This window comes from Elgaria multicarinata, chromosome 4 (genome assembly GCF_023053635.1).
Source record: "Elgaria multicarinata webbii isolate HBS135686 ecotype San Diego chromosome 4, rElgMul1.1.pri, whole genome shotgun sequence".
Lineage (NCBI taxonomy): Eukaryota > Metazoa > Chordata > Lepidosauria > Squamata > Anguidae > Elgaria > Elgaria multicarinata.
Genome location: NC_086174.1, coordinates 46,303,448 through 46,330,004, shown reverse-complemented (window position 1 = coordinate 46,330,004; position 26,557 = coordinate 46,303,448). Strand labels below are relative to the sequence as shown.

Below are 26,557 nucleotides of genomic sequence, written 5' to 3'. Positions count from 1 at the left end.
TTGAATGAATTTTTAATGGTATATTTCTCAGTTGTTCCTGCAAGATGGGAACAGATTTTCCTCTCTCTCTCTTTTTTTTTTTTTTTGTAATTTAGAACTTTTTTGTAGTACATATTATCCAGAATTTTGAGATACTTGTTTTAAAATCTGTCTTAGGGTTTTTGAATTTAGGCTGAAATCCTACACATACTTTTGAGGTAAGTCCCACTGAGTTCAATCAACTCAATGGGACTTAAGCCAGATCTACGCTACTGCTTTAATGAAATTTATAACAGTTTTGAAAACAGTATATGGAGTGTGTCTTGGGCCCCAACAGTTGTCAAACTATTATAAAGCGCTTTAAAGTGCTTTAAAGCAGTAGTGTAGATCCTGCCCTGGTTCTGAGTAGACATGTAAAGGATTGCACTATTTGCATAGTGGAAGTGCCCTAGGTGGAAATGCCCCATCCACCCTGGAGGCCCTAATTACACCTGTTGAAAGCTCCACAGATTGATTGGTGTGAGCCAGCCAAGTCCCGGAAGAGGCAGATGATCTGCCATTTCACTTCTCCCGCTTCTTTTCAGATTACTCCCTTAGTTGGTATCAGATTGATTTAGCGCATAATCCTATAATCCTGATGGTTTACGATAATCCTGTACTGGGGCAGAGGAGTAGCAGAGGTTATCTTCTCCTCCCTGTCCTCCCACCCTGCATTTGTACTAGATGGGCTTTCCCCCCCAACTAGCGAAGGCATTTTGGAGGGGGAAGGGCTGGAGAATACTCAGGCTAGCACATATCCTGACGTCTCCAGTCTCCTCCCCCACCACTGAACACCCCCTGGCTGCGAGGGGTGGGGGTCGGATCTGGATTCCCCCCTCCGAGATTGGAGAGCTGCTGCTAAACTCAGATTAAGGAACCCAAAGCATCCTATGACCCCTCAGATGCTGTCTAGGAGGCATAGGATGCTTCCCCATGTGCAATCTTATGCATGTTTAGACAGAAAAAAGTTTTACTTTTCCTAGCATGCCACATCCCTAAAAGTTTGGTTAAGGCATGCTTGGAGTTTTAGGATCTTTTTCTTGGAGAAGCTGCACGTTGACAGCTTCTCCCTTCCACTGGGAAACTCCCCTTTAAGTTCAGATAATGTTTGGCCAAAGAATACGTATAACTGTTTACTAGTGGTACATCCCCATGGTGGGCATTGAGCTATGTTGAGGTTCAGTTATCAATATCACCTGCTCATCTAAGATTCTTCCATTCTGACTTGCATGTGCTAATAAAGATTTGAGTTCATTTGTGAAAGTGGCCTGGCTAGAATGATAATTACATGCTATTCATTTATTTCATTTATTTTTCTTTTAGCCACATTTGCCTGGTTTATCTGACAATATAAATGAAGTTGAATTTCATCCAAAGGATTATGATCGCATCATGGCAGTCGTTTCAAGAGAAGGAGAAAAAATTCCTGTAATATGTTACACTTTAAAATAGAATTTAGTATAATTCTGAATTTTAAAATTAGCTTCTCCTCCTCTCCCAGTGCCCTGGAAATGTGGCTAAGCTAAAAAAAGAATCTATTGCTTTGCACAAAAGGATATACAAGCAAAATTCTCTTATTAGAATACCTTAATACAAATAATGGCACTATTCATGACTCCACAACAGTAATCACTTAGGAACATAGAAAGCTGTTGTATACTAAGTTAGACCATTGGTCCATCTAGCCTAGTATTTCCAGTACAGAGAGTCTCCAGGGTTCCAGGCAAAACTTTTTCCTGTCCTACCTGGAGATGCCAGGGATAAAACCTGAGACTCTGTGTGTGCAAAGCATGTGCTCTTCTACTGAGCTGCTGTCCAGACCACTTCTTGATGTATTGCTTGCTCTCACTGGTCTCATTGTGCCCCTGTTGAACACTTTATTGCCCCTTCTAATATGTTTGTTCTTGAGAGGTTGCTTTAGTTTAGTGGTAATTGTTTAAACACGCTGCAACAGAAGGCATAGGAGAGAGGTTGGATGGCCTCCAACCCAACTTTGTACAAGAATGCTGTAGCAGCAGATTTCCTGCATTGGCAGAGGGTTGGATTAAAAGACCTTTGAGGACCCTTCCTACTCTTTGATGCAATTAGCTTTCTTCCCATATTGTCAAAGCCTCTGTTTTAATTTATCTGCCTTGTCCCCTGGTCAGAGATGCACAAACTGCTAGGATTTGTATGTAAGTAAAGATACTTAGGCAAATACACAGTGGCACTAATGTGTGTTATATAAGCCTCAGTTTGAGGAATACATTTTTTTTTCCAGTTGGACACCCCAGTAAATGCGAAAGGACCTGTAGAGCTCTGGCTGATGGATCTATTGAAAATGCAACAGTCTTCATTACATTGTGTAATTCGGGCAGCATTTTATCAGATTAGTGATCCGGGCTACCAGCTGCTGAATTTCCTCTATCATTTTCCAGCACAGGTGAGAAGTTTGAAAAGCAGGAGGGGTTCAGCCATGAGGGGCTGGACTTGCATGCTGAAAAGCAAAAATAAATCTGCCAAGGTGTGAACAGTTTTCTGGATTGAAACATAAGGCTTTGTAATAGTAAATACATTAGTAATAACTAAGTAATGCATGCGCACCCATTTTTAAGTTCACTTGCTTCCCATTGAAATCATTGGTACTTAAAATCAGTTGACATTAACTAGGTTGTATTCAATGTTATTTGTTGCCTCAGCTGAGAGCTAGAGTGTGCTTGGTGATGGATGTACAGGATCGTGTAACAAATGAAATAGCTAAAATAAATAAATATGTGATGCAGCATGCAACAGGCAGAGAGAGAAAGCTACGAGCGCCTTAAAAGCAGCAATTTCTTCCTTTGCTACGTGGTGATGTGGCAGTGCATTGGGAGACCTCAAACTCCATTTACAGTGACTTCAACTTTCTGAATAACAGCATAAGATGTTTTATTTCATTTGTTACATTTTTATCCTATTCTGCTTCCAAACAGTTCAGAATAGTTCCATGGTTCTGTATCTCTCCCTCCCATCATTTTATCCTCACAACAGTCCTTTGAGACAGGCTAGGTTGAGAGATAGTGACTAGTCCAAAGTCATCCCCTGAACTATAGTGAGGATGTGAACCTGAGTCTCCCCAGTCCTAGTCTGATATTCTAACCACTGCACCATGTTACCTACTACCAAAAAGGGAACCCATTTTAAAAGATCTAGACTCAGGAAGACTGGTGCTCTGACAAAATACAGCTCTTACAATGTCGTGAGCCTTACTACCTGATGTAGCAACAAGGCAATCTCTAAACAAATTATACGTGACCTCTTTATTTGTGATGTCGAAGTCCACTTACAATGGGAGATGTGAGGAGGGGGATGGACTAGTTGGAGTGTGTGATAAATTTGCTGGCCACTTCTATGGTCATATTTGCTAGGGCTGTGCAAATCTGACCATTGGATTTGAGTACTCAAATCTCAATGGCCATTTTAGGAGAGATCATGGGCATCCCCTCGCGTGATTGCCAGCAATGGTGGTGGTGATGACATGTATAGCCTTTGCTCCTGGGTACAGCCCTAAGTACAGCCCTCCCAGCCACTGCATGCTGGGAGTTGTAGGCTGTAAAGGGGCCTAGGGCTGTGAGAGGAAATGGCGGATCCCCCCTAAAATGGCAGATCCCTCCTAAAATGGTTGTTGAGATTCAAGTATTTGAATCTGATGGTTCGATTTGCACAGCCCCAATATTTGTCCCAAGTTATTTTTAGTGAGTGTTCTGAAATAGCGCTGTGCTGAAAATACTTCTGTATTGTTATTTAATCATTTGAATTCAATTTGATAGAAATTGCTTTTGATAAAATATTCAAAGGAAAAGAAGGTTTTGGAGAAATTCTCTGGCAGTCGGCAGCCTCATCAGCTTCCCACACTTCAATTAAAGCCTAAGGGAAGATGAGATAACTCCCCACCCCCACCCCCTACATGGCTTTTCAGATGAGGAGCTGTGGGATCCAAGGAGAAAGAAAACACACACACACACACACACCACACACACACACACACACACACACACACACACACCACCCTTGGCCACCTCACAATGTTAAGGTAAACTAAACCAAAAAACACCACCAAAAGAGATTGAAAAGAAATTGTAAAATGTTCTAAGAATGAGGCAAAAACAAACAAACCAGAAGCCTCTTTCATGGGGAAGAAACTATCAGGAAATTAGAGGACAATTTTGGTACAGCACTATTTTGACAGGCTGAAAGGTTCTCATGAAAACTTGTTGACAAGCTTTTGAACTTGTTTTCTCATGTCTACTCTGATATGTAACATAATGAGTGGCCTTGCTGTGGAGTATTTCTATTAATTATCTTTATGCTTTACTGTGGCAATATGGCAAAATAATGTACAGTTTTGCTTATGAACATATTTGAATGTGTGTGAGCATGATGATAGAGAAGAGCATCCTTGAAACTCTTTGATTTACTTGCTGCATACAAAGGCAAATCCATAGCAAAGCCTCATTTGTTAATCACTTCAGTTAATAACTCTAAATTATAGTTTAAATTTATGAGCTGTGTGGAAGTTTGTTATGAACTGACATGCACTATAAATGTTTATATGCATATTCTATCGTTAAATTTATAGGTAGGGTTGCTGGGAATTCAAATGCTGTGGACACATGATTCAGAAGAAGCATTAACCAATGCAAAAGATGATAGGAAAATTATGTCAGTAACCAATCAGAAATTTCTGGATATTCTAAATACACTTATTGGCCAGACTACCCATGATCTTACCAAGTTTGACAGAGTGAAGTTTGAAACCCTCATTACCATTCATGTGCATCAGCGTGATATATTCGATGACTTGGTAAAGTATAAAAACTATTTTCTGAAATGTTAATGTGGTTCATAAGTAAGCTATGCTTTGTATCTAATATCACTGATGGGACCTGGCTGGGATTTTATGGGAGAGTCGAACCTCCAACCACAGTCAGAGGAAGAGATGGAATGCACCAGCTTCTATTTCTATTTGAGGGACAGATTGTCTGAAACCTCTCCAATTTTCATCATGGGGTTTTTCATTGCAGACTCTAAAATTGCTTTTAAATTGGGGCCCACCCAGTGTCTTGCTACCTTCATAAAGCTCTCTGGACAACCCTTTCTCCTTCAAAGTCTCTTGTAGCAATCCATTCTTACAGCTACTGTAGTGCAGAGGTGCCATTTCTGGTTTCAGGATTGGAATATATGTGGAGCTGGAGACAAACAGATTTCAAAGCAAGGGGTGAAAATCAGAATAAGACCCAAAGGGCTGCTCTTGGGTATAGTCAAGATTAAGTTGAAAGAAGCCAGTGTATTTTAAGAGTGGGTTTTTGTGGCTGCTTTTTATACCTCATACAAACCAAGGATATAGGTATTTCTGAGGAATAATCAAGACCAAACTAGACACAATGTTAATTGTATGTAAGTAATTAAGAAGCATAGTTGCTAAACAGCCGTCACAGATAGGAGACCAAATAGGGTCAGGTACATGGTACATGGGGAGGATTGTTTAATCCTTTTCCTAATCAGAGCATCCCTCCTGCAACAAATAGCAGCTAAGGGGGATATTTTGTCAGGGTTGTGGCTAACTCTCTCGCTCTGTGCTGGGATCCCAATCCTGTTTTGTCCCCTTGCAATGGCTATTTTATTTTTTTCTAACTATGCACATTAATTGCTTTAGTTCAGTTAAAATGGAATTGCTTACACGCAGTTGGCCATTATATTTGGTTTGATACGCAGTTGGCATAATGATTAAATAAATTATGTCCCTAGACCAGGAGTTCTCCAGATGTTTTGGCCTACAACTCCCATCATCTGTCACCACTGGCTATGCTGGCTAGGCCTGATGGGAGTTGTAGGCCAAAATATCTGGTGGGCCACAAGTTGCCCACCTCTACCTGAAACCATCAGACCAACCCTGCAAAACAAACTGCAGATCATATAGTGTGGAGAAAGCAGGATGACCTCATTAGGATGTAATACTCTAGTTTAGTGTTACATTTAATAAATCTCTGGCTCATCAACTCCCCCCAGGATCCTCTCTTCTCCAGCACAGCTCCAAGGAGGACATTGGAAGTTTTTGGTTCCTTTTTATTTTATTTTTTAATAACCACAGTTTATAATTATCTCCAACTCATACTTAAGTGGTTCCAAAGATTAAAATGAAAGATAAAATAAAAACAAAATAAAGTTGCATACCCTTTAAAGCACAGGATACATTACACAGCACACCAAGAGCCAACCAGTAGTCCTCCAAATTGGAAGCCCCAAAACCTTTGCAAAAGTCAGCTAAGTACCAGTATCAAAAATCTTGGTGCAGACATGCCACCCACGTCTAAAGCCTCCAACATGCCTCAGGAATATCTCTGAGTCGTTCACAGCCAGGAGCAAGATTACCCAAAGCTACTTGCCAGATTCTAACTGCATTTTTAACATGGAAATCAATAAATCTGTACATTTTAGCCCCAAACCGGTAGACGCTTCTGATGGTGACTGGAAAGAGGTTCGGTGAAGGACTACTGTGCAATAGGTCATTAGGGTCTCACCAGAGGAAGGACTTGAGGATGGGGGCAACAAAATTAACGAAGTTAATATAAAAGATAAGTGCTCTTCATTAAAACAGGAGATCATTAGTAGGAGAGGAAATAGAAGTGTGGTGAGAATAATTTTAACTATAATAGTGTGAACTCACCATAATTTAAATTTATCAAATCATGCATTATACTTCTATATCATTCTGGTATAATTTGTGTTTCTTTTTCCCTTTTAAGGTTAAAATGCATATCAAATCAGTGACTGATTTTGAATGGTTAAAGCAGTCCAGATTTTATTTTAAGGAAGATTTTGATCAGACATTGGTATCTATTACTGATGTTGATTTTATTTATCAAAACGAATTCTTGGGATGCACAGATCGCCTGGTTATAACCCCTTTAACAGACAGGTGGGAAAAATGGATTTATTCAATAATATATCAGCCTTATTTATTTATTTATTTATTTATTTATTTAAAGTATTTGTATCCTGCTCCTTTGCCATGAAATACTCCTGGAGCAGCATATATAATTAATCAGTAAAAAAGACATCCAACCTTAGGAAGTTTTAGTTCTTCAAAGTGGGTGCCCAATACTTTCTTACTACTACTTCTAAGTATGCATTGAATTTTACTAGTGTCTCCCATACAATGATAGGCTTGTGTTTTACTGAGTTCAAAATGTAAAGTAAGAATCATCATATTTCATTTATACTCTCTCATGTATACATATTCTATACTGCAACTATCTGAATTTACATTTGCAGGTGCTATATTACTTTAGCTCAAGCTTTGGGAATGAACATGGGAGGAGCTCCAGCAGGACCTGCTGGTACTGGTAAAACAGAAACCACAAAAGACATGGGGAAAGCACTGGGAAAATATGTAGTGGTATTTAACTGTTCAGATCAAATGGATTTCAGAGGACTGGGACGAATTTTTAAAGGTAAGTCTTGGCTTACTAGACATAGTGAGAATGAATAATGAAACTAACAGCATTCAACATACCACTCATGCTCAGTAGACATTTAGTAGAAACAGTATTTACTATTTAAATCATAATAGCTGAGTCGAAGCCAGGTTTTGGACGAATTGTCCTTAACAATTCATCCAAAACCTGGCTTCGACTCAGCTATTATGATTTAAATAGTAAATACTGTTTCTACTAAATGTAACATGAAATGTTACTATAAGTCTCAAATTAAGGCTTCAATCCTATACAATCCTATACCTGGGAGTAAACTCTGTTGAATTCAGTGGGACTTACTTCTCAGTAAACAGGTTCAGGATTGTACAGTGAAGCATAGAATATATCAAGATGCAGGAAAATACTTTTTGAATTAACATAAACTTCTTTCAATAGGCTTTTCACAGAATAAGAAAATCTCAGCAATACTCTTTGAATTAACATAAACTTCTTTCAATAGGCTTTTCATAAACTTCTTTCAATAGGCTTGTTGAGATTTTGTTATTCTGTGAAAAGCCAATTGAAAGAAGTTTATGTTAATTCAAAACATATTGTTGAGATTTTGTAATTCTGTGTTTTTACAATTGTATAAAAGCCTATTGAAAGAAGTTTATGTCAATTTAAAAAACAAAAACAAAAAAACATTATTGAGATTTTCTATCACCCTTTTTTAGTATTGTTTAGTATTTAGAATATTGTATATTATAGTAGTTGTGTGCCTTTGGCACTCATTGGTCAACTACTGCCTTCTCTAATTTTGTGCATAGACCTCTATGCAACTGGGGCCATAGCTAGACCTAAGGTTTATCCCTGGATCGTCCAGGGGTCAAACCTGTTCATCTAGGTGACACACAGGGGATCCAGTGCTCAGGCAGGGGTGAACCCTGGATGATCCCAGGATAAACCTTAGGTCTAGCTGTGGCCCTGGAATCCTGAGTGCTCAGGGTTCTACGTACTCAGGGACCCTGCACGTGTAGATGTCTGTCTGCACACCTAGGCTTCCCTGGCTCAGATGTCCATGTCAAAAGCATGGATGTTGGTGAGTAGGGCCAGGTGAAGCTGTGTGACCTCGGCAGCGGTGAGGCCTCATAGCGCTTTAAAAGTGTGAAGGATTGCCTAAAAATGTAATCGTATGCACATATATTTGGAAGCAAGTCTGATTGAACTTAGAGGGACTTACGTTTGAGTAGACATGTGTAGTATATGGGGCCAGTGTCAGATAAAAGAGAGATATAAAACAGAACAATAGTTTTGATGGAAGACTAAGAGGAGAAATGTAATCACAGTTTATAACATTACATACGATGCAGTTGAGTGCAACATGAGATTAAATACAGTTGTAGAATATGATGCTGCTCTTCACCAAATGTTTATGGTTATAAGCAGTAACTTGTTTCATAATTAGAAATGTAATGCTCTGGTTATTATCATGAGTTAGGGGGAAGATTGTTTTAAAATGGTCATAACTTTGATGCTTGTGCTTAAAAGATAAGAGAGAATATTACAGTATCATGCAAAATTAACAAAAAAGAATTTATGTAGCTGTAGGAAATACAGCACAGCATTTCAGACTGGATTAGAAGTGAAGGTTTACTAATTAAATGACCCAGTGCCATGGCCACTGAGCTTATGAGTTCCATGAAACTTCTGAATAGACATATACAGGATTGCATTGTTAGAGATACAAATTTCAGGTGTGTGTTAGCTTGTCTACAAACTATATGGGATCTTACCTTGTGACTCCATCTGTCATGGTGTAAACATAGGGGGTGGGCTCTGAAGAGGTGTAAGGCCAATTTAATGTTAGGCCCGAACATGGAGGTGGCTAAAAGAGTTTCAGCATGGCGTTGCTCCATATGGAAGCTCTGTAACAGTTGAAATGGTCGTTTGTGCATGCACTGTAGGTTGTTGAAATGTTGTGTGATGGGGATGTGATAGTCACAGTTCTTGGGTAATCTGACATGTCTCTTATCATGCTTTGGGTCTGGGAGAGCACTAATGGGGGCAAGTCCACAATAAGTCCTAAAATGCTTTTGTATATGAATGATGCACCTGTCCATGGATCTTGTAGAAATAGGTATGATTACCATACTCACTCTTCTGTCCACTCGTATCTTATTCTACACATGTCAATTTCTATGTTGGGGAAAACTTGTTATTTAAAATGTTACACCTGAGCAACCAATATTCTGTCCAGATACCATACAAATGGCATTCAAAGTTGATACTAAGAATGGGTGACACCACCAGATGATTTGCCATCACTTTTCAACCACATCAGTATAATACCTAGGGTAGGGGTCCCCAATCTTTTTTGACCGGTGGGCACATCTGGAAATTACAAAATGTGCCCATTACAAAATGGTTCCATGGAGGCTATGTGGCAAGTCACATAATGGCTGCCTTGAGGGGCTTAGCTAGTCAAAAGAGGTGGGAGGAGAAAATAGCAAGGCTAGAGGCTGGGAGGGAGGGGGAAATAGCATGGCAAAGGGATGAGAAAGTGAGGCTGCAAGCTGCGTGGGGTGAATAAACAGTGAGGTAAAGAGATGGAAGAGAGAAATAGAGAGGCTAGATGCTGGGAGTAGAGAGAAATGGCATGATAAGTGAGTAAGTGGGAGACAGAGAGCAAAGCTAGGTGCTAGGAAGAGAGAGAAAGAAGAAGGCTAGGGACAAGGCAGGGAGAGGAATAGCAAGGAAAGGCTCTGCATAATTGCTAGAAAATTGTATTTTCACATATAGGCATTTTGTATGTAATTGTTCCTATGGATATTATACAAATCCATGTATGTATATTAGAAAAAGAGAACTCAAAGATTTGTAGGTGCTTGCTGGCACCACATTGGGGTCCCTTTCATGGGTCCTTTAGCGCCCAGGCACAGCATATTGGAGATCCCTGATCTAGGATTTCTTCTCTACACATCATTCTAGAAGAGAGGTATTGACCAGATATTATGAAAGCATTAAAAAGTTAACCATAAAAAGTATATAATCAGGAAAAAAAATTCCTCTTCTAGGTCTTGCACAGTCTGGCTCCTGGGGATGCTTTGATGAATTTAACAGAATTGAATTACCGGTGTTGTCAGTAGCAGCTCAACAAATTTATATCATTTTGACAGCAAGAAAAGAAAGGAAAAAGCAGTTCATATTTTCTGATGGAGATATTGTAGATTTAAACCCTGAGTTTGGAATTTTTTTGACAATGGTAAATTTATTAAGATAAGAGGATAAAGTTTTTAATTATTGATAAGAGAAAAATCAATCATACATCTGTTATACGATGTAGATGAAAATAAATTACATGCGTGGTTAATCACTTTGTCTAACATAGCAATATATTTGAAAACATTAATAGTTACTATAACATCTCAGTGCTATTAGCTAATAATATTTCCCCCCAAAATATAATCCAAATATTTTTCCAAAATGCCAAAAACTACTTATTTTTCTTTTAAGGATTGTAAGTGCAGCTGAGTTAACCAGGTATGAATGGTTTGATTCAGGGAGGAAATGACCAGTCTTCTAGTAATACTGCGCTTCTTCATAGGATCTATAGCAAAATGATTTTCTTTCCCCCCTATATGTGTTTTACAGACTTTTATGAATAAAATATTGGGTTATTGCCCAACTAGAATGAGTGAACTAATGCAAATGCAATGTGCCACATTTAACAAATAGGGAGCCTGTCTTTGGGATGCACATTCCATCCCCCATAGTAGTTGGCTGATATGACAACCATCTATTGCAATAAAGGCCAGCTGGAGTTTCCCTCGATGCAGGATCTGAAATCTGATCTAAATTTCGGTTTCACGTCTGGTTAAACATGAGCCTGGGGGAAGTCTAAATGCATGGAAAGCCCTGGGCTGGTTGTGCTGTGGCGCTGCATCAATTATATGACACAGCAGCTACCACACACCCATCCTAGGGCTTTCCAGTGAAGCTGCTTAGAAAAAAAAGTTTTTTCTCCAGAGCGAGGTGAGTATGGTTCATCCGCTGTCTATCCTTGCTCTGGAGTTGCAGCAGAGGCATAGCCAGGCAGAGGGCAAACCCTGATTGGTTACTGTCTGCCTGGGCAGGGGGTGGGCCCAGCGAGCCTAATAGCTGCCAGAAAGCCCACACTGCCTCTTCAATCTGCATTACTCACCTCTGCCCCGCACCAGCGATACCATGGGGTTTGGCAGCAGAGCAGTTCCAACTCAGCACCGTGAAGGCAGCCCCTTGGTTAACTTTAACACTGTTTAGTATTGATGCTGACAAAGTCCTTATCTGCAGTTAAGTTGGGGAGTTGGGAATTTGTTCTGGAAAGGAAGGGGTTGCTGAGGCTGGAGCGTGTTCAGAGGAGGGCAACCAGGATGATCAGGGGTCTGGAAACAAAGCCCTATGAAGAGAGACTGAAAGAACTGGGCATGTTTAACCTGGAGAAGAGAAGATTGAGGGGAGACATGATAGCACTCTTCAAAGTGCTATCATGCACTTTGTCTCACAGAGGCCAGGATCTCTTCTCAATCCTCCCAGAGTACAGGACATGGAATAATGGGCTCAAGTTACAGGAAGTCAGATTCTGGCTGGACATCAGGAAAAAATTCCTGACTGTTAGAGCAGTGCGACAATGGAATCAGTTACCTAGGGAGGTTGTGGGCTCTCCCACACTAGAGGCCTTCAAGAGGCAGCTGGACAACCATCTGTCAGGTATGCTTTAAGGTGGAGACCTGCATTGAGCAGGGGTTGGACTCGATGGCCTTATAGGCCCCTTCCAACTCTACTATTTTATGATTCTATGATTCTGTGTTCCTGAGGCTGGGTCCTGGTAACCATGATTATTCGGGAGCCAAGTATTATGTCTGCATTAGTGAGTGGCTTATTTTAAAGCTTTGGCAAACATTGTGCAAAGAGACAGGCGGAATGTTGGTCAATTTATTCAGGCAAAGGGGAAGTGCATGCACAGAAGTGCATGTGTGGAATCTAGCCTTTCCCCACAAATGTAGTATTGCAGATAAGGCTCTTGCCGTGTGCTTATATTGACTATCGGATTGTGCCACAATCTTTTCAGTTTTATTATTGGACAGCTGTTGTATAATTCAGGGGACACTTCTCTCCTATGGTTTGGAACTAGAAACTGGGCCAAACTACAACCCCTCACCTCCATGCCTGCTGTTTTATAGAATAGTAAGCATTGGGGTGGGAGGGGGCACTCAGTCAGAACATTGGAGATTGGAGTTTAACCCTCCCCGCCCCGTGGTTCTGTTCCAAGGAAAATTCACCCTAAAACTGCTATTTGCTGCAGGAGAGAGGCTGCTATTGGTCCCAACAGCAACTTTAGTAGTGGTGGAATGGGGGGGGAAAGTGGTGCAGGGAGGAGAAAGGTTAACCCTGCACCCTGTGTGCTATGATCCCAATCTTCATCACACATACCCTACAGCTGCTCTTCAGAACAATCCATGTACAATCCATGTACATTAAATGCAGCTGTGAATTGAACCCAATATGTAATTGGCCTACAGCAGTGAATTCAGACAGATTGGGATGAAGCCTGTCCTCTTTTGCCTGGATCACAACTGCATGAAGATGAGGAGATACCTTAGTACCGATTTCACTCATAGTTGAATTAAATTAGGATCTAGAGACATGCCCCAATTTACAATATTTCACAGTATGCTAAAACATCAAAATTACGTTAAATATTTTGTGTAAGTTGTCCATGAAGTCTGTGCTTTTATTCGTAGAATCCTGGGTATGCTGGACGCCAGGAACTTCCAGAAAACCTGAAAATTCAATTTAGAACCGTTGCGATGATGGTTCCAGATAGACAGGTATGATTTATCAGTGTTCCATAATCTCTTAATCTCAGGTGTATTAGGCAACATATTTATGAAGTGCATACCTTTTAAAACATTCACAACTCTGTTGTTCTTAAAAATTCTCTAATGTGAATGAAATTCTTAAGGCACTGCTATTCTATTTCAGATCATCATGAGAGTGAAACTTGCAAGCTGTGGCTTTATTGAAAATGTCATATTGGCTCAGAAATTTTTTGTCCTCTATAAACTTTGTGAAGAGCAGCTTACTAAGCAGGTAATGTTGTAGTACCATTTACTGTCTTGATGTTATCATTGTTATTCTTTCAGGGGCATTTCTTGCACAGATGATGACTAAATTGCCTTCATGATCATTTATATTTGTATTACAGGAAAGAAAACCGATCTCAGCTGCAAATTTGCTATGAGCTATTGTTATTGCAAATAAGTAATCCCGATACTTGTAGACAGTTCTATTTTTGTGACCTTCTATATTTGTGACCTTGTGTGCTAATCTCTTTTCTGAGATGGAATGACTAGTTTGGTGGTTTCTATAATATCAGTTTATTTCTTGATCCAATGAGTGTATCATGACAATCTGTATCTACAGCAATTCATCTTTTCTGGGTGTCACAGCTATAATGCAGGTGTTCCTCAGGAGATGGACCAAAGACTACTATTTGAAGGATCAGTTAATATAAAAACACACACCTCATTTTGGTTCTACAAATATTAATGATTCAAAGGAGAAACCAAATGCTTTAGCACTGTGATATCTGTCTTCTTATTTAAAGTACTCTACATGGGGTTGCCTTTAAAGATGGCACAGAAGGATGCAGCTGTTCAGTTGTTTATGGGGGTAAAATAATTGGAGCATGTAACACTTATTCTTTAGCAGCTACACTTTTGTATTTCCCAGCCTAGGTGGCTCCATTTACTGCCTTAAATGGCTTGGAACCTGGTCATTTGAATCGTCACCTACACCCATATGAACCTGTCTGGACCCTAAAATTGGCCAGAAGGATGCCCCCCCCCCCCGAGGGCCACCATTACACTCAAGCAGATTGATGAACCCAAGAGACGGGCTTTTTAGTGATGCCCCCATCTTTGTGGAACTTCCTCCCATGAATATACATTTGGCCCCTCTTAATTATTTTCCAATGGGCCTTAAAGACTTTTTGTTCCATGCTGCTTGTAATTGATTTTTTGAATTTATACTTTCTCTGAGGGCTTTCTCTGGTGTGGCACACCGATTGTAGAATACCCTTCCCTTGGAGGCCTGAGTGGTGCTGACACTGGCTTCATTTCGGCACCATGTTAAAACATGACTCTTTATCAAAGCCTTTGAGGGCTAAATTCTCCATGGTCACACATAGTTTAAATTGTTTTTATTGCTTTTAATTTTTTTCTACTGGTTTTAATTTTACAACTTAATACTTTTTTAGTTGTGTATATTATGTTTACATTATTCTGATTTTATCTGTACGCTGCTCTGAGATATAGGGCAGGATACAAATGTTTTAATAAATAAATAAATAAATATACTATGTTCATTTGTGTAAAATGTTTTATGTGAATTGGTGGTTTAGGTTGAGTTAGCTTTATGCTGCTGTTTAAAATGTTTTATACATGTGTTTTATGTTTTGTGAGTCACCTTGAGAGGATTTTTTTTGCCCTGTATGGCAGCATAAAAACATTAACATATAATTAAGTAAGTACGTAAGAGCTTTGATATAATCATTTTGAATGTTCTTTTAATTTCCCGGATTTGGATTTTCCAATGTATATTGACAGTTCTGGACATGCCATGATGGAACCAAAAAATCTAGAGTCAACTCATTACTGGATAAGTAAAATTTGTCATTTTCATTTTTAGGTTCATTATGACTTTGGCTTGAGAAATATCCTTTCAGTGTTGAGGACTCTTGGTTCTCAGAAGAGAGCAAGGCCAGATGACAGTGAAATGAGTACTGTTATGAGAGGGCTAAGAGACATGAATCTCTCTAAACTTGTAAGGATCTGTCTATTTAAAATTTCAGTGAACTGTGGCTGCTAAGATTTTTTCTGAATGACTATTATGTTTTTTTCTAATAAAAAAAGAAATGTAAGATATTCTAAACTCATTTAAGAATTCAGATGTGGCATGTGTTCCTTGGCCATGTTCGGACAATCAAATCAAATTCTGGCTTATTCAGTCAGGATATGCATGAGCAATGTGCATTCACATGCAGCCCCTTTACAGCTACTTTGCTCCTCTCTTCAAGCAAGCTGAAAAACAACCAGGTCTGGAATCCAGCTTTAAAACATGATTTAAAATTGACTTACAAATCTTGGCTTAATTAGAAATCTTTAACCCTAGTTCCAGTTTGTACATAAGCTTTGATTGGATCTGGCCATTCACTCATGCAAAGGAAAGAAGAGAGCAATTGCAAAGCCAGGATTGAGGTTGACCATGACATACAAACCAGGCCATTAAATAATATGAGCTCCACCCTAAATTTAAATAACTACTTGAAAAGGCCATATCAGCTTGCTCTCGGGTCTGGTGGTGCTGCTGCTGAACGCCAGGTCAGTCCAGAATAAAATCTCCCTCATCCATGATTTGATTGTGGATGAGGGGGCTGACCTGGTATGCATCACTGAGACCTGGGTGGGTGAACTGGGTGGGGTTGCTCTCACCCAGCTCTGCCCTCCTGGGTACTCGGTGCAGCACCAGCACAGACTCGAGGGCCGGGGAGGGGGGGTTGCCGTGGTCTATAGGAATACAATCTCCCTCTCTAGGCTTCCTGTTCAGTCGAGTGCTGGTCTGGAGTGTTTGTACTGTGTGTTGGGTACTCGAGACAGATTAGGGATTCTGCTGGTGTACCGTCCACCCCGCTGCCCAACAGTCTCCCTGCCTGAGCTGACGGAGGTTGTCTCGGACCTGGTGTTGAGGACCCCCAGGATGGTGGTTCTGGGGGATCTCAACTTCCATGCCGAGGCTGCTGTATCCGGAGCGGCTCAGGACTTCATGGCTGCCATGACAACCATGGGGCTGTCTCAACATGTCATCGGCCCAACACATGCAAAGGGACACACACTTGATCTGGTTTTCTCGACTGGACAGGAGGATGGTGATCTGGAAGTGGGGGAACTAACATCTACCCCCTTGTCATGGTCGGATCACTTCCTACTGAGGTTTAGACTTTCGGCGGCCTTTCCCCTCTGCAAGGGTGGGGGGCCTATTAAAATGGTCCGCCCCCGGAGGCTAATGGACTCCGATGGATTCCAGAGGGCTCTGGGGGATTTTCCTGCTGATATGGCCGGTGCTCCTGTCGAAGCCCAGGTCGCTCTGTGGAATGCAGAGATGACTCGGGCGGTTGACACGATCGCGCCCAAGCGTCCTCTCCCTCTGAGCAGAGCCCGGTCAGCTCCTTGGTATACATCTGAGCTGAGGGCGATGAAGCAAGAGGGGAGACGGCTAGAACGCAGGTGGAGGAAAACTCGTGCTGGGTCTGATCGAACACGGGCTAGAGCTCACTATCGAGCCTACTCTGTGGCGGTGAGGGTGGCAAAGAGGCAGTTCTTTTCCACCAGCATTGCGTCTTCTCGGTGTCGTCCGGCGGAGCTTTTCCGAGTGGTTCGTGGCCTGTTACACTCTGGGCCAGGGCGTGAGATAGTTGAACCCTCGGTAGCACGCTGTGACGAGTTTGCACGGCACTTTGAAGATAAAGTCGCTCAGATTCGTCATGAATTGGACACCACACTTAATGCAGCACCACTAGTAGAGGCGTTCAGAGCGCCGTCCGGCTCAGTTTTATTGGATGAGTTTCAGTTATTGAGGCCCGAGGATGTGGACAAGGTGCTTGGCCAAGTCCGGTCGACCACCTGTGTGCTTGACCCTTGCCCCTCGTGGCTCATTACATCAAATAAGGAGGGGATCGCCGGCTGGGTCCAGGAGGTTGTAAATGCCTCCTTGAGAGAGGGAGTGGTGCCGGCCTCTTTAAAAGAGGCGGTAATTAGACCACTCCTGAAGAAGCCTAATCTGGACCCGGAAGAGGTTAACAACTACAGGCCGGTAGCTAATATCCCTTTCCTGGGCAAGGTGCTTGAGCGAGTGGTTGCAGGACAACTCCAGGCACTCTTGAATGAAACGGATTATCTAGATCCATTTCAATCGGGTTTCAGGCCTGGTTTTGGAACAGAAACTGCCTTGGTCGCCCTGTGGGATGACCTCTGTCGGGAGAGAGACAGGGGGAGTGCGACCCTGTTGGTTCTCCTGGACCTCTCAGCGGCCTTCGATACCATCGACCATGGTATCCTTCTGGATAGGTTGTCTGAGCTGGGAGTTGGAGGTACTGCGTTGCAGTGGTTCCGCTCCTACTTGGATGGCCGATTCCAGAAGGTGGTGCTGGGGGATTATTGCTCTGTGCCGTGGCTCCTAAGCCATGGGGTTCCGCAGGGCTCTATTTTATCCCCTATGCTGTTTAACATATACATGAAGCCGCTGGGGGAGGTTATCCGGAGATGTGGACTGAGGTGTCATCAATATGCGGATGACACCCAGCTCTACCTTTCCTTTTCATCAAACCCAGGTGAGGCAGTGACTGTTCTGAACCAGTGCCTGGGCACGGTAATGGACTGGATGAGGGCTAACAAACTGAGACTCAATCCAGACAAGACGGAGGTACTGTTAGCGGGTGGTTCATTTGTCCGGCGAGGTGATGTTTGCCCTGTCCTGGACGGGGTTGCACTCTCCCTAAAGGATCGGGTCCGTAGTTTGGGGGTGCTCTTGGATCCAGAACTGTCACTTGAGGCACAGGTGAACTCAGTGGCAAAGAGCACCTTTTATCAGCTTAGGCTGATATACCAACTGCGCCCTTATCTGGACAGTGATAGCCTAGCTACAGTTATCCATGCTCTGATAACCTCTCGTTTGGATTACTGCAATGCGTTATACGTGGGGCTGCCTTTGAAAACGGTCCGGAAGCTTCAGCTGGTACAAAACAGGGCAGCCCGTTTACTAACAGGGACTGGCTGGCGAGATCACATTACGCCAGTCCTTTTACAACTTCATTGGCTGCCAGTCCAGGTCCGGGCCCGATTCAAAGTGCTGGTATTGACATTTAAAGCCCTAAACGGTTTGGGGCCAGGTTATTTGAAGGAACGCCTCCTCCCATATGTACCTACCCGGACCTTAAGATCATCTACAGGGGCCCTTCTCCGTGAGCCCCTGCCAAAGGAAGTGAGGCAGGTGGCTACTAGGAGGAGGGCTTTCTCCGCTGTGGCACCCCGGTTGTGGAATGAGCTCCCCAGAGAGGTCCGCCTGGCGCCTACACTGTACTCCTTTCGTCGCCAGCTGAAGACCTTTTTATTCACTCAGTATTTTAACACTTAATTTTAACTTAAATTTAAATTATACTGTTTTAACTCTGTATTTTAACCTTATATCAATTTTGCTGCGTGGTTTTATCCTGGTTGTGCTTTTTATATTGTATTTTGTATTTGTATTTTTAACTTGTTGGTTGTTTTATGATGATTTTAATTTTTGTGAACCGCCCAGAGAGCTTCGGCTATTGGGCGGTATAAAAATGTAATAAATAAATAAATAAATAAATAAAAGGACCCTGAATTTTAAATAAAACTATGATAGAAGGCACCTTCAGGACAAATAATAACACTTGGGATTGATTTTTGGTAGGTTTCTCTCAACCACGGGGCCATGGTCCTAATTTGGGTCAGGACATCCCAGGAATGCTTTTTGTAAAAGACAAAAAAATGGACAATTGTAACCATGTTCTTTAAAGTATATTCTCAACATAATATCAAGTACGATTTTATGGCTGCAATCCTATGCACACTTACCTGGGAGTAAGCTCCATTGGGACTTTCTTCTGAGTAAACATGCATAGGATTGATCTGCATGACTGTAAAAATCTGGAAAAGTGGTCAGCCTTTCCATTGTTATACAATCATGAGAAATATTTAGCTGGTTTATCATATACCTCTGTATTGTATGTGTTTCTCAGCCTACTTGCATACTCTTTTGCGCGTAGAAATTTGGCTACTGGATTTGGATAAATAGATTTAACACAAAAAAATAGTGATGCTTAAGCCCCATTGAATTCATTAGGTCTAGTTTCTTGCAACTAATGCAAGTCTCACTTATTTCTCTAGGCAGCACAATTAATTTTATCTGGATTGGTAATCATATCTGCACTTCCATGAACAATGAGATGTTTGGATTTTCTGTTGCTCCCAATGAAATACATGTTTGCACTTTTTAATGCTTTTAACAATTTTATTTTTCAGGTAGATGAGGATGAGCCTCTGTTTCTTAGTCTTATCAATGACCTCTTTCCAGGGTTGGTGCTGGACAGCAATACATATGTTGATCTTCAGGCAGCAGTCTCAAATCAGGTTGAAGAGGCAGGACTGATTAATCACCCACCTTGGAATCTCAAGCTGGTACAGGTACAGCAGAAAACGTGTTACCTTTCAGTAACACAAACCAACATAAAAATAAGCTGATAAAATATTGCATTGTGAATTATTATTATTATTATATTTATTTGTATCTCGCGTTTTGCCCAATACTGGGCCTCAAGGCAGCCAATGTTATCACCTTGAGTTCAAATTATCTCTGGGGACTTTCCTGCACCTCAAATATTTTACATATAAAATTATGTACCTTGCAAGTGCATATGATTCAGAAGCAGTGCCCAAGTTATTGTTTCTCAGAGCCCAATGCAAGCTTGTGAAATGCCTTATTCCACAATATCCTGGCTTTTGAAAAAATCATTAAAAAGGGCTTGTCTGTTAAAACAAACACAGAGGAATGATTGGTGTCTTCTTGCCTGTTTCAGCTGCAATCCTATATACACTTATGTGGGAGTAAGTTCCATTGAACATAATGGGGTTTATTTCTTTGTAGGCATGCATAGGATTGCACTGTTATTCATTTGGTGGGTTGCAAAGCTTATCAATGCCCACTGTACGTTCCTGGAGTTTCAATTTCCCTGATTATTATGATGACTTCCATCTGCTACCAGTCACCAGCCACAGCCTCTTGACGTCTCCTGTTTTTGCAGAGGAAATTCTAGTTTGTTTGTTATCTTGCCCTTCATCCAAAAAACCCTCTTAGAATGGCTTACAAAAATAAGATATACCAGCAGAAACTAAGGAATTTGTAGGTCTTGAGAGATCATATCACGTAGGGAGTTACACATTTGACTAGCCTTATTCAGGTAATTTCCCATCACACAATTAGACACAAAACATAGATACACAGATACAGAGGAATAAGTTTGCATAAATGTTCTCAAGAATTTAACCTTATTTTAACCTTTAATTTAACCTTATTTTCCCTAATGCTACCAAGGTCAGGATCTATGGTAAAATATGCTAGTCCCCTCCATCCCTTCATACTTGGGTCCTGTTCAGGAGGAAGTGCTTTATGAACACAACCCTAATAATGGTTTATGTCTCAAAATATTGTACTGTTTTCGCTCTCCCTCCCCCACTTTAGTTGTATGAAACATCCAAAGTACGCCATGGGTTGATGACACTTGGACCAAGCGGATCTGGAAAAACAATGGTCATAACTATGTTGATGCGGGCGATGACTGAATGCGGATATCCTCACAGAGAAATGCGTATGAACCCAAAAGCCATTACTGCTCCTCAGATGTTCGGGAAACTCGACACCGCAACGAATGACTGGACAGATGGAATCTTTTCCACACTGTGGAGAAAAACCCTTAAAGCTAAGAAAGGTATGTCCAATATCGTATGTTATATATAGTGGATGTGGCAGGTAGGGATGTCAGAGGAATCTGTCCAGGAGGGGGGCAGTCAAGTTTGCCGAGTTTTCAGCAGCGTCCCCCCTCCCCACTAGAGTCTAGTTCACTTACCTGTGGCCTGGCCCAACTCAATCTGTATCGAGACAGGCCAGCTTGTGAATTTTTTTTTGTTCTTTCCCCCTTCAAAATCAACATTTGCACAAATTGCGGCTGTAAATTTGCTGAACTTTATTTAATTTATTTGTTTATTTATTTTATTTATTACATTTTTATACCACCCAATAGCCAAAGCTCTCTGGGCGGTTCACAAAATGTTTATGCACAACTTGCATAAACAATTATATTAAGCGGGGTGGGTGGGAATCCACTCAAGTACCCAGATTTTGGGGGAAAGTTTCTGGCTCAGCTCATAAATGCAAGCCAAACTGGGAGCTCAGGGAAAATCTGGCCCTTTTGGGGCCTGCCAAATTTCCCCCCCGATATTGGCAGCATGATCACACTATATCAGTATTTTACTGAAAAAGATCCGCTCTTTGCTGCTGTATGGATTTCTCTCTCTTGTTGTTTCTCTCTCACTGCTGCAATTAAGATAACATGGGAACCTGTACAATCATTTAATATAAAACTCCCGTAATTGCAGGCTACTGTTTTATAAAGTCCATAAAATTCTATTGGGATAATGTTGGAAAATAAGAATTAGTACCTGCAATACAATACAATTGTAAATAAATTTAAGTATTGAGACCCATTGATTCCAGTAGGGCTTAGGGCTGCGCAATGTAGACTTGAATGGTGTTGCCTTTGCTAGAGTATATAATTTCAGACAACAGATTTCAGATCATATGTTTGAATGCTTCTTAAACATACAAACAACAAACATATCCATGAAGGTACAAATCAAATTTGTCTGGCAAAAAGCTGGTCTAGAACCCTGCACCACATTCTGATGATGATGACAATGATGATTAAATAATGGTCTTTTTCTTTCCAGGTGAGAATATTTTTCTGGTTCTAGACGGCCCTGTCGATGCAATTTGGATTGAGAATCTGAATTCAGTGCTAGATGATAATAAGACTCTCACCTTAGCCAATGGTGATCGGATTCCGATGTCTCCTACTTGCAAATTGCTCTTCGAAGTGCACAACATTGAAAATGCTTCTCCTGCTACAGTTTCTAGAATGGGCATGGTGTATATCAGTTCTTCTGCCCTCACCTGGAGGCCCATATTGCAGGTACATTTTAATTATTATTATTATTTATTTATTTATTTATTTATTTATTTATTTATATAGCACCATCAATGTACATGGTGCTGTACAGAGTAAAACAGTAAATAGCAAGACCCTGCCGCATAGGCTTACATTCTAATAAAATCATAATAAAACAATAAGGAGGGGAAGAGAATGCACCAAACAGACACAGGGTAGGGTAAAACTAGCAGTATAAAGTCAGAGCAAAATCAAGTTTTAAAAGCTTTAGGAAAAAGAAAGGTTTTTAGCTGAGCTTTAAAAGCTGCGATTGAACTTGTAGTTCTCAAATGTTCTGGAAGAGCGTTCCAGGCGTAAGGGGCAGCGGAAGAAAATGGACGAAGCCGAGCAAGGGAAGTAGAGACCCTTGGGCAGGCGAGAAACATGGCATCAGAGGAGCGAAGAGCACGAGCGGGGCAATAGTGTGAGATGAGAGAGGAGAGATAGGAAGGAGCTAGACAGTGAAAAGCTTTGTAGGTCAACAGGAGAAGTTTATATTGGATTCTGACGTGAATTGGAGGCCAATGAAGAGATTTCAGATGTGGAGTAACATGGTCAGAGTGGCGAGCCAAGAAGATGATCTTAGCAGCAGAGTGGTGAACAGAAACCAACGGACTGATGTGAGAAGAAGGAAGGCCAGTGAGAAGAAGGTTGCAGTAGTCCAACCGAGAAATAACCAATGCATGAACAAGGGTCTTGGCAGAAGAGACAGACAAAAATGGTCGAATCCTGGCAATATTATACAGGAAAAATCGACAGGATTTAGCTACTGTCTCAATATGAGGAATAAAGGAGAGCGAGGAATCAAATATAAAGCCAAGACTATGAGCTTCCTTGACTGGAGTAAGCGTAACGTTATTGACAGTAAGAGAGAATAGGAGATGAGGAGAAGGTTTAGGAGGAAAAACAAGCAATTCAGTCTTTGCCATATTAAGTTTCAAACGACGATGAAGCAACCAAGCTGAGATATCTGAAAGACATGCTGAGATACGATCGTGAACATCAGGAGAAAGATCCGGAGATGAAAGATATAATTGTGTATCATCGGCATACAGATGATATTGGAGGCCATTTTAATAGGGATAATTTCTTCTTCTTCTTCTTCTTCTTCTTCTTCTTCTTCTTCTTCTTCTTCTTCTTCTTCTTCTTCTTCTTCTCCTCCTCCTCCTCCTCCTCCTCCTCCTCCTCCTCCATCTTTATTTTAAATTGAATAGCATGTTTTATGCATGCTGCTTTTTTGTCTTTTTTTTAGGGTTGGCTAAAGACTCGCACTCCACAAGAAGCTGACGTGCTGCTAAGCTTATATGATAAAGTGTTTGAAGCAGCATATACATACATGAAATTAAATCTTTCTCCGAAAATGGAACTTTTGGAATGTAATTATATCATGCAGGTATACCCGTTACTATTGTCTCCATGCTCATAAAAATGCACTATATCATTAAAGAAATAAAGATAGTTTTTTTTTCTTGACAACCCTACTCCAAAATATCAGGTACCTTAAATACAGAAGTGCAGTTTTCCTTGTACATGAAAAAAAGTATTATGTGAACAAGCTTTTGATTTAATTGAATATTGCATTTGTTTATTACACAATGTTTATTTTTCTTATTTTTTCTTCTTTTAAAAAATATTTCCAGTCCATTAATCTTTTGGAAGGTTTGATACCCTCAAAGGAAGAAGGTGGTATTGTATGTCTGGGACATCTTCATAAATTATTCGTCTTTGGCCTGATGTGGAGTTTAGGTTCCCTCCTAGAGCTGGACAGCAGGGATAAGTTGGAAGCCTTTTTAAGAAGCCATGAAAGCAAAATAGATTTGCCAGTAATCCCTAAAGGTGAATCACAGACAATGTACGAGTTCTATGTCAGTGACTGTGGTAAGTGAAAAAGCAGTGCAATGCTTCTTAATAATTAAGTTCACATTCACAAGCCACCAATTCTGAGCATGTACTTTGTACTATGTTCCTAAGCACTTTTTCAGCAAAGCACATGCCACTGATATCAGTGGATCTTCCAAAGAAGGGAAATTACAGTGGGATTAGGAGTGAATTGAATAAGAGACAATGAATTGAAACTCCATTTAAGATGGAGGTTCTTAAGCAGGTAATGAATCCAACTAGGAAGCTGGTCTTCATCCTGTGCTGGATGGGGTTGCATTCACCCTAAAGGACTACGTTTGCAGTCTGGGTATGCTGATGGATCCAGCATTGTCACTAGAGGCCCAAGCGGCATCAATGGTGTGCAGTACCTTTCATCAACTAAGCTTAGCGCACCAGTTATGACCCCTTTTGGAACAAGATAGCTACTGATGCTCTGGTAACCTCTAGATTTAACTACTGTAATGTGTTGTACAGGGTGCTGTTTTTGAAGTTTTCTCGGAATTTCCAGTTAATGCAAAATGCATCTGCTAGGCTACTAACTGGGACTAGCTATAGGAAACACATCTTACCAGTGCTTGAAAAGCTGCAATGGTTGCTAGTAAATTTCCAAGCACAATTCAAAATACAGATCCTTTCCTAGATAGCTCTTACTGTCTATCTAAAATTAGATGATTGGTGACCAGGGAGAAGACTTTCAGAGTCATGGAACTCCACATGTGGAATGCCCTCTTCAAAGAATCCCACTAAGCACTGCTCTTAATGTCTTTTCAGTACAAGGCAAATTATCATGTTTTATTGATGGTCTTACTGTATTTTTAAAGTTTCTGCTGGATTTAACTGATTACTGCGGCTTTGTGCTTTGATACTGTATGTTCTTTTATTAAATTTATATCCCAACTTCCCACCACAAATGGTGTTCAAGAAGGCTTACAACAATAAAATACACAACTATAATCAAAACACAGAAGAAAATACATTAAAAACATATGCAATAAAAACATGCCAATAAGAAAGAAATAACAGCATCCACCAGATTAAAATCTACTTCAGCAGCAAATCAGTTTATATGCCAAAATACTGTCTGAATAAAAGTGTCTTTGCCTGGTGGCAGATGGACAACAGAGATGGAGCTCACATGGCCTCTCTTGGCAGGGAGTTCCAGAGACTGGGAGCAGCTACTGAGAAGGCTTTTGCCCATGTTTTCTTGAAACATGCCTCTAATTGTGCCATGGCAGAGAGAAGGGCTTCTCTTGAAGATCTTAAAACCAAGACAGGGTTGGTTTAAGAGAATACAGCTTTTTCAATAGCCTGATCCCAAGTCTTATGGAGCTTTATAGGCTACAACCAGCACTTTGAATTGTGCCTGGAAATGGATTGGTAGCCAGTGAGTTTCATTGTATTTGTTTTTTGTACAAAATTATGCATGGTGTGGAGAATGTGGATATGGAGACATTTTTCTCGCTCTCCCATAATACTAGAACCCAGGGTCATCCTATGAAGCTGATTGGTGGAACATACAGGGCAGATAAAAGGAAGTATTTCTCCACACAGTGCATAGTTAAACTATGGAATTCACTACCGCAAGATGTAGTGATGGCCACCAATTTGGATGGCTTTAAAAGGGGGTTAGCTAAATTCCTGGAGAAGGCTATCAAAGGCTACTAGTCCTGATGGCTATGTGCTACATCCAGTATCAGAAGCAGTAAGCCTGTATACACTAGTTGCTGGAAAACATGGGTGGGAGGGTGCTATTGCACTGCATCCTGCTTGTGGGTCCCTGGTCGACATCTGATTGGCCTCTGCGTGAACAGAGTGCTGGACTAGATGGACCCTTGGTCTGATCCAGCATGGCTCTTCTTATGTTCTTATGTTTATTATTTTAAATTGTACACTATCTTGGAGTCTTGTCCTGAGGAGTGGTTTAGAAATCTACAAAATAAATATTCATACTCTGTTACTTTCTCTGACTGTAATATTTATTTGCAGTCTTGGAACTCATCTCTAAATAATGCACCATTGCTTATTTGAATGGTTTGTGCACAATGTATGTTAGCTTTAACTGTTACAGCTGGAGAGCAAATGGTCTTATTGTTGTTTAAATGCTGCTATAGAGTGCCCAATGAATGACCTCAGTTCACCACCAAAGGTGTGGTCATTAATGGCTGAGTTTTGCACATAAGGCCTGATCCCCCAAAGAAGCAGAATGAGTGGACATGAAGCTCCATGTTTATATTTCCCTATTCTCCCCTCCATGACCATTGTGGAGCAGATTGGTAGCAGATCACATTTTACAAGGTAACTTTTTCTATGTGACTTCACTTCCATCATTTTCATGTCTTCCTAT

General features: G+C 40.9%; 1 protein-coding gene across 1 annotated transcript in view; it reads left to right on the top strand.

Annotated features, from left to right (window-relative positions):
- DNAH8 (dynein axonemal heavy chain 8) overlaps positions 1-26,557 on the top strand; it is a 154,984-nt gene that overhangs the window by 62,006 nt on the left and 66,421 nt on the right. Inside the window, exons 36-49 of the mRNA XM_063125403.1 lie at positions 1,342-1,446; positions 2,279-2,440; positions 4,616-4,840; positions 6,783-6,955; positions 7,312-7,490; positions 10,526-10,713; positions 13,232-13,318; positions 13,473-13,580; positions 15,180-15,314; positions 19,595-19,756; positions 20,811-21,057; positions 22,076-22,317; positions 23,585-23,725; positions 23,973-24,210. Coding sequence (XP_062981473.1) covers positions 1,342-1,446; positions 2,279-2,440; positions 4,616-4,840; positions 6,783-6,955; positions 7,312-7,490; positions 10,526-10,713; positions 13,232-13,318; positions 13,473-13,580; positions 15,180-15,314; positions 19,595-19,756; positions 20,811-21,057; positions 22,076-22,317; positions 23,585-23,725; positions 23,973-24,210 — 2,392 coding nt within the window. The remainder of the gene's footprint in view (positions 1-1,341; positions 1,447-2,278; positions 2,441-4,615; positions 4,841-6,782; positions 6,956-7,311; positions 7,491-10,525; positions 10,714-13,231; positions 13,319-13,472; positions 13,581-15,179; positions 15,315-19,594; positions 19,757-20,810; positions 21,058-22,075; positions 22,318-23,584; positions 23,726-23,972; positions 24,211-26,557) is intronic.